Here is a 17,054-nt window from a genome sequence, read left to right as displayed (position 1 = left end):
TAGTTCTAACACAGCACAGGCAGCGCTCTAGACAGTGACTCATGTTTTTATGCACTGAGGCCACACATGAAAGGTCCTAGTCTCTTCACTTCCTTCTGATCTCACTTAACATGAATTCAGCTCGCTTGTGAATCAAGCTAAAAGCAGCTCCCTGGTTCATCTCTCCCCACAAAAGCCAGACTTTTCCTTTACTGAGTCGCCCCTGAGACTAAGAGAAGCTATTTTCTGGGCTGCGCGGAATACTTCTGTCTGAATGTGTCTAACCTCCAGCATTAACCCGTTGCTGTTGATGGTTTGCAAGGATGATTATTTAATAAAACATTTAGGGGACCTATTTACAAATCTATGCAAAATAGTGACAAAACTGCCAAGCCTGTGGTGTCAAATAATGGCTTCAATTATGGTGTTTATGTGACGTAAAAGAAAATACGCTCATTTACACATTTCACAGCAAGTTCTTTTAATGGGTGATTTCAGGGATCATTTTGCACAGTGTAAAATCACATGTAATGTGAAATGCCCAGTATTATATACAGTATATACACCATTTATTTTACATCACTTTTTACACTGTGTTCCATTGTAAAATAATTTCAAGGAAAGGCAATATTGCCATATATATTTAACTAATCAAATATCAAAGTAGAGACTCCTTAAAGGAGAAGGAAAGTCGTTTAGCACCTGGGGGTGCCAAATTTTGGGCACCCCCAAGTGATTGTATTGACTTACCTGAAACCCCGGGCCGGTGCTCTTATCAGCAGAAAACTGCACCGGCCCAGGGTTATATCATTGAGCACCACAGAGTGATCCTCTTCCGGCTTTATCTTTCTTCAAATTTTCCGGGGCAGACGCATGCGCAGTAGAATGAAAAAGTTGACATTTTTTTTTAAAGTTTGGCTTTTCACTCTAATGCGCATGTGCAGCAGTGTGAAGAAAGAATAAGCCGGAAGAGTATTGCTCCATGGTGCTCACTGGTATAACCCCGGGCATGGCAGTTTTCTGCTGATAGGAGCACCGGCCCGGGGTTTCAGCTAAGTAAATACATTCACTTGGGGGTGCCTAACATTTGACACCCCCAAGTGCTAAATAACTTTCCTTCTCCTTTAAGGGTTCCTAGAAGTCCAATATATTTTCCATTTATCAAAACATTCCTGACTGTCAGGAAAGATTAAACTGACATATTTGTCAGCTCTGATACCTGTCAGTTTGTCAATAGTGTTCAACTGCTTTCTAATCTATAGCACCAAGAATTATCACCCATATGAATGACATGGGGAGAGAAAAGATTCTTACAATAATTTAAATCTGAACTGTTGGTTATGCCTCAGTATTAGTGAAGATAAAAGTCTTTTTCTCAAAATAATAAAGTAAAATATAAATACTGTAGCACCTTACTTGTCCTTTGAAGCAATTTGCCCTAAAACTGACCTTTTTATATATGAGTTTTTTCTGTTGAAGTCTGTTTTCTGAATTGGGGAAGTATATTGTATATGTACAGTATATATATATCTATAGGAAAGTAAACGAAATGATCAGATTGGATAGGAAACTTTGTTGTACAACTTTGCTTAGGGTTTAAGAACACGGGCAGATATGGGGAGACTAATCGCCTCTTCTTTGGGGCGACAATCTCCCCGAAACTGCCCCGAACTTCCTCGTGAGGCAATTTCGGGCAACTTCGGAAATCGAAGAGCCGCGAGTTCATTGCCACAGGCGTTTTTCATTTTAGCAGGCAGAAGGCAGTTCAGGGAGATTGTCGCCCCGTAGAAAAGGTGATTTGTCGCCAGGTGACTAAATCTCCCCGAATCTGCCCATGTGCATAAACCCTAAGGCAGCTTACACAGTTGGTTGGCTGTGTGACATGCACCCCAAGGACTTGTGCTATCAGATCATTCTGTTTGCTTTGGGATTTAAAAAAATTTATTTTGCATTTGTTCCAACTTACTTGCTTTATTGGAGCGATAGCAATTTTTTTTAGATTCTCCATATTTATGGTAAAACTGGAGATGAGGACATTTATTATGCAGTACACATCATCATATTTCCTCATACACAAACTCAAAAATTGCACGACTGCTGGGGCAGGGGGCCTGGCTGCATTTCCTGCACCCTAAACCCACCTAAGGTTAGATACATTACTGCCAGTATTAGCCTGAACAAGAACATAACTCTTCTCCCCTCTCAGTTTTATGCAGACAGAAAGATATGGAGATGGCCACACCATGGGAATTTTATATTAAAGGGTACGTTTTTGTTTAATATGGTATTCTGGAAACACAATTGTAATTACATTTTTGATAAACCCAAAAATGTAGCATAGACAGGAAAACAATGCATAGACTAATATAGTATACTTTCCACAATTCAGCACATAAAACCCTTTAATTAAATTCCAAAATAGATAAGGACACTGTGAGGCTGCCTATTAATATCAGTGGCAGAACAGAAGGTCACAATTCCAGAATGATGGATACCTAGTTTATAAGCAGATGGATACCTAGTTTATAAGCACCATATGTTCAATAAACTTTCCAAATGCACAAAGGATCGTTGCATCTCTGGAATATGTATCATGTGTGTGTAAAGGGGATTTACTAAAAATGTGAAGAAAATGGAAATTAGACCAATGATAATTGGTAAATGAACGTTCCACTGAATTTGCAGTTTAAGGGAGAATCCCCTTCAGATTAATATCAGTCATTGTAGTACATAGCTCTGACTGTTTGTTCAACCTCATATTTTTACCATGATGTTCTCATTCTGAATTTGTAATATGTATGGCTAATGATATTCTGAAGACAATTATGCAAATATGCAGTCTTTTTTTTGTGGTTTATGATTTACTTAAATTTTTTATTCATGCAGTAGTGATGTGTGGGTCGGGTATTTCCAGCCCACACGCTTCCGACTTCCGGGTTCATTTTATAGACCCACGACAACCCGTCCCACCGATGATGGTAAGGGGCAAGGCGAGCAGGTGCGCGCCTGTAAAGCCGGCATTGGAAGGTAGCATTTGAAGGTGGCAGGTGAGTAGAGCAGGAGAAGAGCTCAACCCGCACCCGCCCATCACCTGTGAAGAGGAGTGCGAGGTCGGCTCGAACCCGCCCGACCCGCGGGTCCCACGGGTAACGGGCCGCCCCACACATCACTATTCAGCAGCTCTCCCTTTTAAAATTTGAGCAGTTATCCGGTCGATAGAGTCTAATTTACCCTAGCAACCTGGCAGCGGTTTGAATGAGACTGATGAATAAAAGAGATACTGTTATAAGTATCAATAACAAATTTGTAGCCTCACAGGCTGCCTGGGTCACTAATCAGTAAAAGCGTGCAAGATGCATAAGGTGAACACACAATGTAAAAATGTTTAAAAAAGTGAAAATGAAGGCCAGTTAAAGAGTGATGCAAAGAGGTGATTATATAACATACTAAATATTAACTGCTCATTTATTGCATAAGGAAGCTCTACACATAAATCAATATGTGCAATATGGAATACCACATTGAATCGAACTGTTAAATTTTTTGCACATGCTGCTGCTCTGGACCAGGGGAAAAAGACATGGCTTTTTTGGACACCCATTTTCCAACTGATTTTGCATTTGCACAAGTCTGAGGGGGTCAGTTATCAAAGTCCGAATGCCAAAAACTCAAAAAATTCTGTTTTTTTTACTACAAAATCAAGATTTATTAAAGCCCAATGCTGCAAAATGTCTGAATCCGAATATACTGCAACTCAGACCTGCCGAGGTTGTATATAAGTCAATGGGAGAGGTCCCTATCCTATTTGGAAGTTTCTGTGGTGAGCTGCAATTAGCCTGAACATCGACTATTTCGTGCAAAAATACGAAAAATTCGGAATTTTTAAGAAAAAGCCCAAAAAAATCGTGCAATTCAGGAAAACACATAAAAAAATGTACAATTCAGATTTTCGCTCGATTTTATCGAGTTTTTCCACGATCCGATTAAATCGTGGTTTTATTAATAATAAATAAGGTCAAAATGTGTTCTAGTTTAGTTGGACTTTCTTTAATAAAATGTGGATTTTGATAAATGTACACTAGAGATGCCTGGTAAAGGTAAAAGTGGAAAATACTGGGGGGGGGGGGAGGGGTGCATAACACACTGGCACCCTTAGTCATTCACAGATTCCTTTTTACAACAGAAACACAAGTCAGACACATAGCAGCGCACACTAACTGGCCAAAACAAACGTTTGCTACTTATAAGTAAGAAAGTTGTACAATGAACTTACAAGAAATGTCTACAGCTGTCATACATTTCAATTCCCATCATCCATTATTAAAAGGTTGCAGAGGATGATGGGTACGGTATAGTTGGAAAGAAAGTATATACAAAATTAGAATTTTACTCCATACCCTGTTTTTTGTCTGTTTTTGCATAAGGATAAGAATTGTCCTGGTTAATTTGGAATGGTTGGCAAAATGCTACTCTTTTCCTTGCAAGACCCAGGCAGCTTAAACTTCTCTTGTTCAGAATAATCAAGCCACATGTTCTGACTCAGCAAAAAAAAATCATATTAATTCCAGCCACTACTTAAAATGATAGGAAATCGTATTTATAAATGGCATTAATGTTCCATTCATTTTCCTCTGAATCTCCAATATATGAATTTGCTTATCGTGCACCACAACCTTTTCTGCATATCTTCATTTATATACAGTATGTATATATAGGTAGCACTACCTCCTGCTGCCTCAGCTAAAATATTCAACAGACACATTCTTTTTCTGACCACTAGGGGTTTATTGGTTTTGCTGTGCCAAGTGATAATGCAGCACTCACTTATGCTGTATCAATGCAAATGTGCAGAGAATAAATGTTCTGCTCACAAAGCCAGAACCACTTTGCTTACAAAATAAGAAACTGATGGAAAGCAAATGTAAAGGAAATCTGTGCCAATAAAGCAAATAATTAATAAAATTGAATTATTTGCTTAAAATTGACTCAAATTTAGTCTTCCAAAATTCGGGGGTTTCAGGTTTCCAAAAAAAATCAAACCATCCCATATATCATTAGATAATTGCCATCCGTCAGCAAAAGATAAGCAAAAGGATAATCTTTCCGATTAAACCTTCTGAGACTTCCGAGTAGTGCGCTGAAATGTTTAATGCACTTCTCACCATGTGCTACTGCTTAAGTATTGGTGCAATTATTGGATTCCTTTTTAAAGTGTGAAAGGCTGCAGCGTAATTTATGAGCTTTGAAAGTAACCTCTTACCTTTTCGCTGTCATTGTTGCATATGTGGTCTTGATGTACCGGCTGACATTGGAATGAGGGGCCCATATTACCTACATGTGAACAAAAAATACAATATATATGTGACCTAGAAAAGATGGACAGCAAAGTGTGGCAGGTGTACAATGATCCTACATAATACAATACACAACAATCCATTCAGCATCCTGTTCATTCTGTCGTCGGAAAACAAGTTTTTTTCAAAACGCATTAGTTAATAGTGCTACTCCAGAAGAATTCTGCACTGAAATCCATTTCTCAAAAGAGCAAACAGATTTTTTTTATATTCAATTTTGAAATCTGACATGGGGCTAGACATTTTGTCAATCTCCCAGCTGCCCCATGTCATGTGACTTGTGCCTGCACTTTAGGAGAGAAATGCTTTCTGGCAGGCTGCTGTTTTTCCTTCTCAATGTAACTGAATGTGTCTCAGTGGGACATGGGTTTTTACTATTGAGTGTTGTTCTCAGATCTACTAGGCAGCTGTTATCTTTGTTAAGTAGCTGCTATCTGGTTACCTTCCCATTGTTCTTTTGTTTGGCTGCTGGGGGGGAAAAGGGAGGGGGGTGATATCACTCCAACTTGCAGTACAGCAGTAAAGAGTGATTGAAGTTTATCAGAGCACAAGTCACATGACCAGGGGCAGCTGGGAAATTGACAATATGTCTAGCCCTATGTCAGATTTCAAAATTGAATATAAAAAAATCAGTTTGCTCTTTTGAGAAATGGATTTCAGTGCAAAATTCTGCTGGAACAGCACTATTAATGGATTCATTGTGAAAAAAATGTTTTTTTCCCATGACAGTATCCCTTTAAGATAACAAATATATTTGGTAAATGCCAACAGAAGACAATCTGAAAGCCTAGCCTATGAGTAGATACTGAGACTATAGGTGTTGACCTCTCACACAATTTCTTATGCCTGATGTCATATAAGGAGCCTCTCTTTTATTCTGGCATTCCCAGCGTCCTCACCCAGTATTCACTTGCTTACAAGTAGCTCAGGTTGATGCACTTTTCTACTAACAGAAAAGTACTGTTCTGGGGTACCAGTTAAGTAATGAGAATCCAATGCAAAAGCTTTAAGTGCAGAACAGAAGGGGGGGGAAGTAGTAATCACTTTACAAACCTTAAATATTATTATAACTCCAATTCCATTATTTTTTTAAATAAACTGGCAATTAAAAAAATGTGAATGTAAGCTTATTTATTAAAAAATCAGAATATAAAAAACTTGAATAAAACTGCTGAAAAACCTTGAATACCTACAGAAATTTTACAAAAAAAACTAAAAAACTCGAACAGAATAAATAGTTTCGATTTTAACTAGGACAACTCCCATTGACTTCTATATGACTCTGCAAGCTTTTAGATGCCAATGTTTTTCAAGGTTTTTTTTAGGTTAATAAATACTTGATTTGAATTTATAATTTCTTGTGGTAAAAAATCCAAATTCGAACGTTGATAAATCATTAAATCCTTTTCAACACAACCTTCCATATGTTGCTAAAGCTGACTGTGGCAATGAAGAAAACATACATGACCTTGGCAGCAATATTGGTCTGAGTCCTACACTGTTACTCTGTATGTCACATTCTACATCATTAAAGGGGAACTATCGCGGAAATGAAAATCTGATATAAGCTTCATCATACGGAAATAAGAAACTTTCTAAATACAATCAATTAAATGTTCTGCATCGTTTCTGAAATAATCAAGTTTATCTTCACTATCCTTCTCTTAGCATCTGTTTCTCTTCATTCTGTCTTGTAGCAGTTGGGGTGTCAGATAGTCATTGAGAGTTAGATCCAATATATCTTATAGAGGGGATTCCTTCCCCAGCAGATGAATTAGAGCTCACTCAAATAACTAATTCCAGTACAAACAAAATCTCACAAACTGCCTTTTGCACAAATCCTTCATGTAGAGAGACATGATGTCTGTTGATTTTAATAGATTTAACTCTAATACATCTTCTAGGCAAAAGGAGCCCCCCTATAAGATATATTGAGAGAAACAGATGATGAGAGAGGGGTAAACTTGATTATTTCAGAAACAGTACAGACTTTTTAATTTGCTTGTAAATATTGTGAATTTAGCATTATAGGAATTTGGCTCAATGGTTAATGTGTCATGTTAGTATGATGTTAACAAGACCATAGGAAATTGATCTTCAGCTTTCATTTTTTTAATAGTTTTCAGTTATTTAGCTTTTTGTTCAGCAGCTCTCAGCTAGGTTATTCCACAGCTATCTGGTTGCTAGGGTATTATTTACCCTTGCAACCAGGTTGTGGTGTGAATAACAGACTACAAGATAAGTAGGGACTGAGTAAAATAAATTAATATGCCAAAAGATATCAGCTAGGGGAAAAAAAGATTTACAGATATGAGATCCCTTCATGCCCAGATTTGTGGTGAGGCCAAACTGCACCTGGATTTTGCTCACATATGGTGCACTGGGGGATAATGTGTGCTAACGTTTTCTATGTGATCCTTTGGAGGGAAGCAGGGATGGGGCAGTGTCTGGTATTGAAATCTAGCACTGGATCCCTTATCCAGAAACCCATAATCCAGAAAGCTCAGAAGTTCAGCGGCAGCGGCAGCGTTACTGCGGCAAGCAAAGCGAAGTTTTGCTAGCGGTGTTACGCCCGCGCCCGTTAGTAAATTGGTGAAGTAACACAATGACGTCACGCTGGCGAATTTTCGCTAACATTAGTCACTTTGCCCTTTAGTAAATCTGCCCCATAGGATGTAGAGAATAGAGACTTGGGAATAAAGAGCCTGAGTGAAGAGAGGAGTAAAATAATTTGAAGAGTGGGCCAAAGTTCGACAGTTTTCTGTCTGGCTCCAGTCCTACACTGTAATGGTGCCAAAACAATATTATTGAGTGTATTTAATGTTGAAATGATTTTTAGCAGACTTAAGGTATGGTGATCCAAATTAGCTTAAAAAAACAGAATACTTAACATCCCACCTTAAAGATTATAGGTATATGTAGCATCCACCTATGCGTTATGCCAAGTAACTAGCAGCTGAAATAACCCTTCTACCTGAAATAGCAGAGCTATTATTTTAATTGTCTGGAAAACATCTACACGAAAAGAATAAGGCAATACAGGCACTTCCAAACTTCCAGCCACAACAGTGCAGCAGTTGAGTGCTATGCTCTTATAAAAGGCCTAGCTCACCATTAGTTCCTGTCTCCAAATTGGCTATGCAGTAAAGCTGTAATGGACACACACGGACATTTCACTTTGAGGCCCCACAGACCAGTCAGGTATATTAGCAGAATTTCCCTGATTTTTAACAGTTGATGTGACTACACAGATGTACATGCATGCCCCACACTATTTCAGGAGATATAGATAATATATGATGGGAATTTAATGTCTCTAGTGTGTGGTCAAGACAGTGGTCAGGAAGGCAGGAGGGGGTTAATAAGTTACTTACATTTATTATATATATACTGTATATTTGCAAGTATAAACCCCTTCAGACTCCATTTTAATTTCCATTTTCTCTGTAGTAATAATAAAGCAGTAGCTGGTACTTGATGGTAACTAAGGTGCATTCATCTGTACTGGTGGTTAAACAATCCTATTGGGTTTATTTAATGTTTAAATGATTTTCATCAGATATAAAATATGGTGATCCAAATAATAAAAAGTTCTGGCTTAAAGGTAGAAGAAACCCCAGCCCAGGTCAATTCCCATCAGCTCTTTCAACATTTTCAACATATTCACATGGCATATAATATACTGTAACATCTATAACATCTGGCAACTGAAGTCATGTTCTCTGTTGGTCCCTAGGAGGTCCAGTCCCATCCATGTATTCACATCATGTTATACAGTATATGTAACAGATTGCCATTAAAGTGTAACTTAATCCAATTTATTTTCTATTTCTTCCCCACAAAGGAACACATTCTTTAAACTAAGCACCAATAAGACAAAATGTTGACTACTAAGATGCTAATACAATTCTCTACATGACTATCAGTGCTTTTTTAATGTCCACTGAGAACATCCAGCACCAAACCCATATATACTGATGGACACTGATGCTTCAGTTCTCACTGTCCTTTATTTCACCTTCAAACCAATTTAACATATCAGTATGTGTTTTAGCATGGTTACTAATAATATCATTGTTAGCAGCAAACCTAATTGAGTAAATGAACTGAAAGAAAATCATAAATCTGATCTCACTGGTCATGTTGAGATCAGCATATGACAGGCCACTGAGTGTAATATTACAGTTTACGATGCTTAAAAGCTTTCGAGCTGGGGACCCCACTGGTGGAGGTGAATGGGTTAGCTGTGCTCTGAAGATCCAAATAAAACAAGCAGCGGAGAATACGGTTCATATCTTAATAATAAACTCTGCCAAGCACAGTGCTTTTTTACAAGAGGAGAGTGGGAGAAATGTTTCTATCTTTGGCTGCAACCATATGCTGGAAATCATGCAAACGTCTGTCATGCTACTTCTTAAACTGCAGGGAGAATTCTAAATCTGGAGATGTAATGATTACAGGGAACTTCTACACCCTCATTCTGTTCCTTCACTTCACAAAGCAGTACCTGAACCATGTTCAACATGTTTCCCACCTTATTCTCTCACTAGCAGGAGCATGACTGCCAAATTATCCACCTCTGCACATTGCTCTCTAAATATAACTCCTTCATTTCTTGTAATCTTACCCTATGTACATGTGTAAAATTTTGAATGTCCATCATTTTTCCCTAGATTTCTTTGTATCATTCAAACAAGATATTAATCTGGCTATTTGTACTTTGTAGATCCTACATTGGTTACCTGCTCTGGCAGCTAAGGCGAAAAGTGCTCTAGTCTACTTGAGACATGCAAGTGACCTGGGGCAGTAAAAAAAATCATTTGTCTAATTAGCAAGATCCCCATTTATACAGCAGGTGAGGATAGCACCCAAACATGATATGGCAGCTAAACAGGTTCCATTCTCAAGAACATAAAGCAGTTAACATTTCGAATGATGATTTAATAGTGTTGTTTCCACAAGCAGCAGTAGCAGCAAGTTCTTTGCATAACACCCAAAGTGTTGATCACTTGCTTCAAAGGCGATATTCCAAGTTATAAACGGGCAAAATGAAATGTATTTATAAATAAAGATTTTGAGACTGTATAGCACTGCAGAATATGTTGTCACTTTTTGAATATTTGTATGTTAAATACAATTAAACCTCAATTTCACATACTCTCATTTTAGGGTTTCCCTCATTTACACTGTTTTTGTGGTTCCCACCAATATATATTGCATTTTCTTGACTTTAAAATTTGTTCTGGTCCCCTAAAAAGCATATTATGGTTCTACTGTAATAATAATAATAATAATGCTGGTTGTTACTTGACAATGCCAGTCATGTATTAGATCACTTGGCAGATATTTAATATTTATTTTCTTTTAGAAAAAGGAAGGTCTTATGAAAACACACAAGTTATATGATTAGTACACTCTTGGGTTCAGAACTATGCCAAGATCTTTTCCTTAAAATGTAGATACAAATTAGCACCAAGATATTGTGGCTGATACACGTATGTTTTGCTATATCTGCAACCTTTTCATGTGCAGCTATCCAAGTAGGGTCTTTAAGGTACAGTGGTCCCCAACCAGTAGCTTGTGAGCAACATGTTGCTCTCCAACCCCTTGGATGTTGCTCCCAGTGGCCTCAAAGCAGGTGCTTATTTTTGAATTCCTGGCTTGGAGGCAAGTTTTGGTTGTATAAAAACCAGGTGCACTGCCAAACAGAGTCTCAATGTAGGTTGACAATCCACATAGGGGCTACCAAATGGCCAATCACAGCCCTTATTTGGCCCCCAGGAACATTTCCATGCTTGTGTTGCTCCCCAACTCCTTTTACTTCTGAATGTTGCTCATGGGTTCTAAAGGTTTGGGATCCCTCCTCTAGTAGTAGTAAGCAGGGTTATCTTCTTTACTATCTTGGCTGCTAACTCAGTAACCTCGTATTTGTGCTGCTGATGCTTGTTACAAAGGGTAACCATCTCACTCTAGCACTCATTCAGTGGGTCCCCAAGCCTACATGTCACTTTTACTTCCTAAAAAAGGCTCTGGACCTATGTCCTTGATTGTTTTTTGAGGTGGATCTAAAATACAGACTAGCCCCACAACATCCATTTATATTACTGGGGTAGTTACCTATCCCTGTTTGTAAGTCGGGGTATCATGAAAGCTCCTGTGAACAAATAACTAGTGGAGCTAATCTAGTATCTATAACTGTACATACCCTGAGAACCACCAGTCTTGGGGTTAGGTTCATTCCTCACAAGTTATCTCTATGGCACCTAAACCATTGGTCACACATTTCATAGGTATGTCCTTTTACCACACCCCTACATGACTGACATTTGAGAACGATAACCAGCCAACCAAAAATATCCATACTTAAAATATACAATCAGCATTGTTGGTTGATACTAACATAATCAATAAATAAGAAATTAAATCCATACTAAGGGGGTTATTTATCAAAATCCGAAAATATCTCATTATTTTCTGAAATATACTTGGGTTATTTACACTTATTTATATATAAATTTTCTCGAAAAATTCCATTGTGGGAAAAAACTCGAAGAACTCGTGAAAATCGTACGAAAATTCAAATTGTACAAATTTTTGTGATTTTTGCCCAAAAACCATGGAATCTTCGGATTATTGCACAAACCCCAGCGCACATCAGGATATCTTTGGGGCTTCTCCAGTGGACTAATATACAACCACAGCAGGTCTGAGATGCTGGTTTTTCAGATTATGACTTTTTCCATCCTCAGGGTATAATACATCACGAAAAATGCACGTTTTTTTTTCACTAAAAATTCAGATTTTATTGTAAAAAAAAACTTATAATTTTTAGAGTTTTTGGCATTCGGACTTTAATAAATAACCCCCCCTTAGTGTAACTACTTACATAGCATAACAGAGTACATAATAGAGTTTTGGCCTGTAATCAGGCTTGAAAACACAATCTTGTTGACCATGAAACTAGATAATATCGGCAATAAAATGATGGTAGTAATGTAATGTTTTTGCAAAAAAATTATTTTTTAAATTGCCCTCACATCTTGGCAGACAGTCAGCATTAAATTATGTAAAAATCAACGAGCATCAGTGAATAATAAACACTCTTGTTATGTGGTAAAACTGGGCCTAATAGTACAGAGTAAAGCATTTTACAGGTTAAAATGCTGTAAAATGCTGTGCTGTACTGAGTCAAACCAGAACTTACGCTGTTCCTGTTATTTATCTATCTGACAGAGATCATGGGAACGCTACACTGCATTTAGCTTTACTGCAGCTACTGGGAAAACAGTTATGTCACAGTTTTTCATGTTTTAAGAAATGTTCTGATTCACTATAGAGCAACAATGCCAAATCTATCAGAGTTTTATGTATTTATTAAATAATTGTTGCTTAAAAAAATAATTATCAATAATAAATATATAAAAATAATTTTATTACACCCAGCTAATATACAATAATAAATAGTTTTCCCACTTAGAACACAATAGACAATTGATTTCGAACAGAGCAGCTGAGGTCCAAAACAGGGTTTGGGAGCACAGCTTGAAGACCAATAGGAATATAATTTGGACAGAAAGGGGGCCTGAAAATTCCTTGTTACAAAAACAGAAAACTTCCCACACAGGGTGAGTAACCCATAAAAACTAATCAGTGATTATCATTCTTCAGACAGCTGCAAGAAGAACATTTAAAGAAAAAAGGTTGGTTTCATGGGTAAGCACACTAGGACAATTTACCCAGTGTTGGTATATTAACCCATATACAACCCAGCCTGATTTCCATAGAGTAATAGCCTTTTTATTTTGGTTTAAAGAAATTAATTTTTGTACATAACAGATATCCCAAAACAAAAGTCAATGACAGATTCATGCATAACAAAAACAGAACTCACTACAGGATACATACATTTACACTTCAATATATAATTACTTCCAGAACGCCTGACACGATAAACAGATTGGAAACTCCATACATAATGCCTCTGGGAAAACATGGAAGGATAAACAAAATGCCAATTTTAATAATATTAAAATAATATTTTTGTGCTGTAGGAAATTCATTGGTGTTGGTTTAGGAAGGCTTGGCTATGATTAAAATCCACCTATGTCTGCATCTGTAGGAAGATGTTTCAGCACTTCGCCTTTGGGTAGGCAAGTATTAATAATAATTAACAGGCAGACCATATAACTTCCTAACTGGCAGACTTTTATTCAGTGGTGTAACAAACAATGGGCGGGCATTGGTTTCACCCTAAAAAATCCCCTCTGCCGTTCTACCCATGATATTCCATCCCCTGATTTTCCTATATACAGCAGGGAAAATAAGTATCAAATGTTTTTCCCAGTAAATATATTTCTAATGGGGCTATTGACATAAAATTTACACCAGATGTTGGTAACAACGCAAGTAATCCACATATACAAAAAACTCAAAACAAATAAATCCATAAATTAAGTAATATGCAGTAAAGTGGAATGACACAGGGAATCAGAAATGAACACACTTACTGAAGTTTATTTAATACTTAGTAGAAAAGCCTTTGTTGGCAATGGCAGCGTCAAGACGCCTCCTGTATGGACAAACTAGTTGCATGTATGTGATTTTGGCCCATTCTTCATCTTGAAGGTTCTGGGGGCCTCTTCTATGAACTCTGATCTTCAGTTCTTTCCATAGATTTGCAAATGAATTCAAGTCAGGTGATTGACTGGGCCATTCTAGCAGCTTTATTTTCTTTCTCTGAAACCAATTGAGTTTCCTTTGCTGTGTGTTTGGGATTATTGTTTTGGTGAAACGTCCACCCTCGTTTCATCTTCAGCATCTTGGTAGATGGCAGCAGATTCTTATCAAGAATGTCCAGGTACATTTCTCCATTCATCCTTTCTTCAATCATATGAAGTCTGCCAGTACCATATGCTGAAAAACAGCCCCACATCACGATGTTCCCACCTCCAAACTTCACTGTTGGTATGGTGTTGTTTGGGTGATGTGCAGTGCCATTTCTCCTCCAAACATGGTGTGTGCAATGACATTCAAAGAATTCAATTTTGGTCTCATCTGCCCAGACTATATTCTCCCAGAATTTCATTGGCTTGTCCAAATGTTATGCAGCAAACTTTAAATAAGCTTCAACATTCTTTTTCTTCAGCAGTGGAGTTTTGCGCAGTGAGCGTGCATAGTGGCCATGTTGGTTGAGTACTTATTGTTTTCTTTGAAGCAACTGTACCTGCTAATTTAGGCTCTTTAGGAAGCTCTCTGTGAGTGATCCTTGGCTTTTGGAAAACTCTTCTGATTATTCTTTGGACTCCTCTGTCAGAAAGCTTGAGAGGAGCACCTGGTCATGGCCGGTTTAGAGTGAAATGATGTTCTTTACACTTGAACAATGGAACATTTCGAAGCTTAGAAATACGTCTGTAACCAATGTCACCATTATGTTTTGCAAAAATTACATTGCGAAGGTCTTGAGAGAGCTCTTTGCATTTACCCATAATGAGATGCTTCTTTTGTGATAACTTGGTAATGAGAAACCTTTTTATAGGCCATCAATTAGGACTAAACCAGCTGATATTAATTTGCACTGATAGGGGGCAGGATTGCTTTCTAAATACTGACAGATTTCAGCAGGTTTCTTGGCTTTCTGTGCTTTTTTGCACCTCCTTTTCTTCATTTGTTCAATACTTATTCCCTGTGACATTCCACATTACTTTGCTTGACTTAATTTATAGACTTATTTGATTTGAGTTCTTTGTATGTATGGATTACTTAGGTTGTGACCGACATCTGGTGTAAATTTTATAACAATAGCTACATTTACTGAGAAAATCGATACCGTGTTCAATACTTATTTTCATTGCTGTGTGTGTGTGTGTGTGTGTATATATATATATATATATATATATATATATATATATATATATATATATATATATATATATATATATATATATATATATATATATATATATATATAGCTTAGTACGGGGGAATACTTATGCCTTCAGAAATACAAATTACAATACAACTCTGCACACATTATGATAAAACCTAAGGAATTGTTAATTGTATGGAGAATGCAAATTGCAGCCCTCTTTGACTGGCCAGTTGGGAGGCAATAAGTTAAATATATTATTGTCAGCTTCCATACCAAGTTATAGTAGTTTTTAGGGGTTAATGCCTTGTCTCCAAAAAAATGACAGGGAATACTTAACGAAAGCAAAGTCGGACTAGTGGGTAAGAGGCCCACTGGGGCTTCCACAACAGGGGCTCCTCCCCCTATCCAGGCCACCTGCCAATGCCGGGCCCCGCATGAATCTGTCCTGAGGTTGCGAGATTGGGGGCAGCTTGGGCTATAGACAGGTGTGGGTCTGGGCCCACTGGGTTTTTACTCGGTGTCCCGCCAGCCCAGTGCGATCCTGAATGGCAGTGCACTTGTGACAATCAAAAACAACACAACTCAGGTAAGAATAATAGCAGTTCCTCTAACATACATGAGTCTTTCCCCACCTGTATAAAGGTGGCCATAGATGTTTTTTTCAAAAGATCTTTTCATTATCATAAGACCAAGCTTATCTTGGAACGTTTAAATGTATGAAAGACTATTTCAAGCGACATAGTCTAGTTGAACTGTGGGTAGCTGTCCACTGGGCCCTCCAAGCAATTGGACAATGGATACATTTCACTGTGAACGATGTAAATCTTCTAACCTGACCGACTGATTTTCTGACCAATGTTGGACAAAAAATCATTAGATGCACCATCGTTTGGTGCCCACTAACCTCACAATAATTTGACGGATTTGCCAGATCACACTAAAATCGGTCATTAAGGAGAGAGAAATCTTAACGTGGTAATCTTTAGTGTGCAGTTGTATGTATTATGCATTTTTTATATAGTTATGCTACTCCTGTACACAGCTGAAGAATATATTGGTATATAAATACTGTTTGACAATGTATAGGTAAAAACAAGGATATTTTTGATATTTTTGTGGTTACTAGGCTTTACGCAGGATATGGTTCTGCCTTCTAATTGCTGAGGTTGTAGCTTGGCCTTGGTAACTCAAAAATGATTAAATTCAATCAAAATGGTATTAATAAGAATTATACAGGGATCATAAAGCAGGCTTAAGGGGCAGTTTGGGTGATGAATGAACGGAATTATACATCATTTATCTTAGATGCCATGTTATTGCCTCTAACATGCTAAAAAATTAGGAATATAGTTTATTAACATTTTAGTTCCAGTAGAAGTTGCAGTATAGCAACGTAATAATGTAAGTAATCAGTACTAGTCAATGGTTGTAAAGGTATACAATTATCCGAAGAGGTGTGTAATTGGTTTATATGTATATTTTTATGTGTGTAAGAATACAAACACAGAGAACTCACAGTTAAAAGAAGACATGTTAACATCTTGGTTCTTTATAGGGACCTTCCATTATTTTTCTTCTTATTAATATGCATGATGTATATAAACTTCTATTGTTCACTTCTAGTGTTACTAATTTGTTTTCCAAAATCATATTTATATTCTTTCTGTGCTGTTTAATGCTTCCAACAAACTAGTTATTTGGCAAAAGACAAATGGAGACCTAAGAGAAAGCAGCTGAAGGTTGAAGGCAACCGTTCCGATTCCCCCTTTTCTAAGCCAGTGATCCCCAGCCAATGGCCCCCTCACAACATGTTGCTCACCAACCCCCTGGATGTTGCTCTCAGTGGCCTCCAA

The 17,054-nt window shown here is 37.5% G+C and overlaps 1 protein-coding gene across 7 annotated transcripts in view; it reads right to left on the bottom strand.

Annotated features, from left to right (window-relative positions):
• The window catches only part of rnf38.S (ring finger protein 38 S homeolog), a 149,131-nt gene that overhangs the window by 47,523 nt on the left and 84,554 nt on the right, over positions 1-17,054 (bottom strand). For all 7 annotated transcript variants that reach the window (XM_041579992.1, XM_041579990.1, XM_041579991.1 and 4 more), the window contains exon 2: positions 5,240-5,310. In XM_041579992.1, the coding sequence (XP_041435926.1) occupies positions 5,240-5,310 (71 nt within the window). The remainder of the gene's footprint in view (positions 1-5,239; positions 5,311-17,054) is intronic.

This window comes from Xenopus laevis, chromosome 1S (genome assembly GCF_017654675.1).
Source record: "Xenopus laevis strain J_2021 chromosome 1S, Xenopus_laevis_v10.1, whole genome shotgun sequence".
NCBI classification, from domain to species: Eukaryota; Metazoa; Chordata; class Amphibia; order Anura; family Pipidae; genus Xenopus; species Xenopus laevis.
The sequence above is the reverse complement of the archived record's forward strand: the minus strand, read 5'-3'. Positions and strand labels throughout refer to the sequence as shown.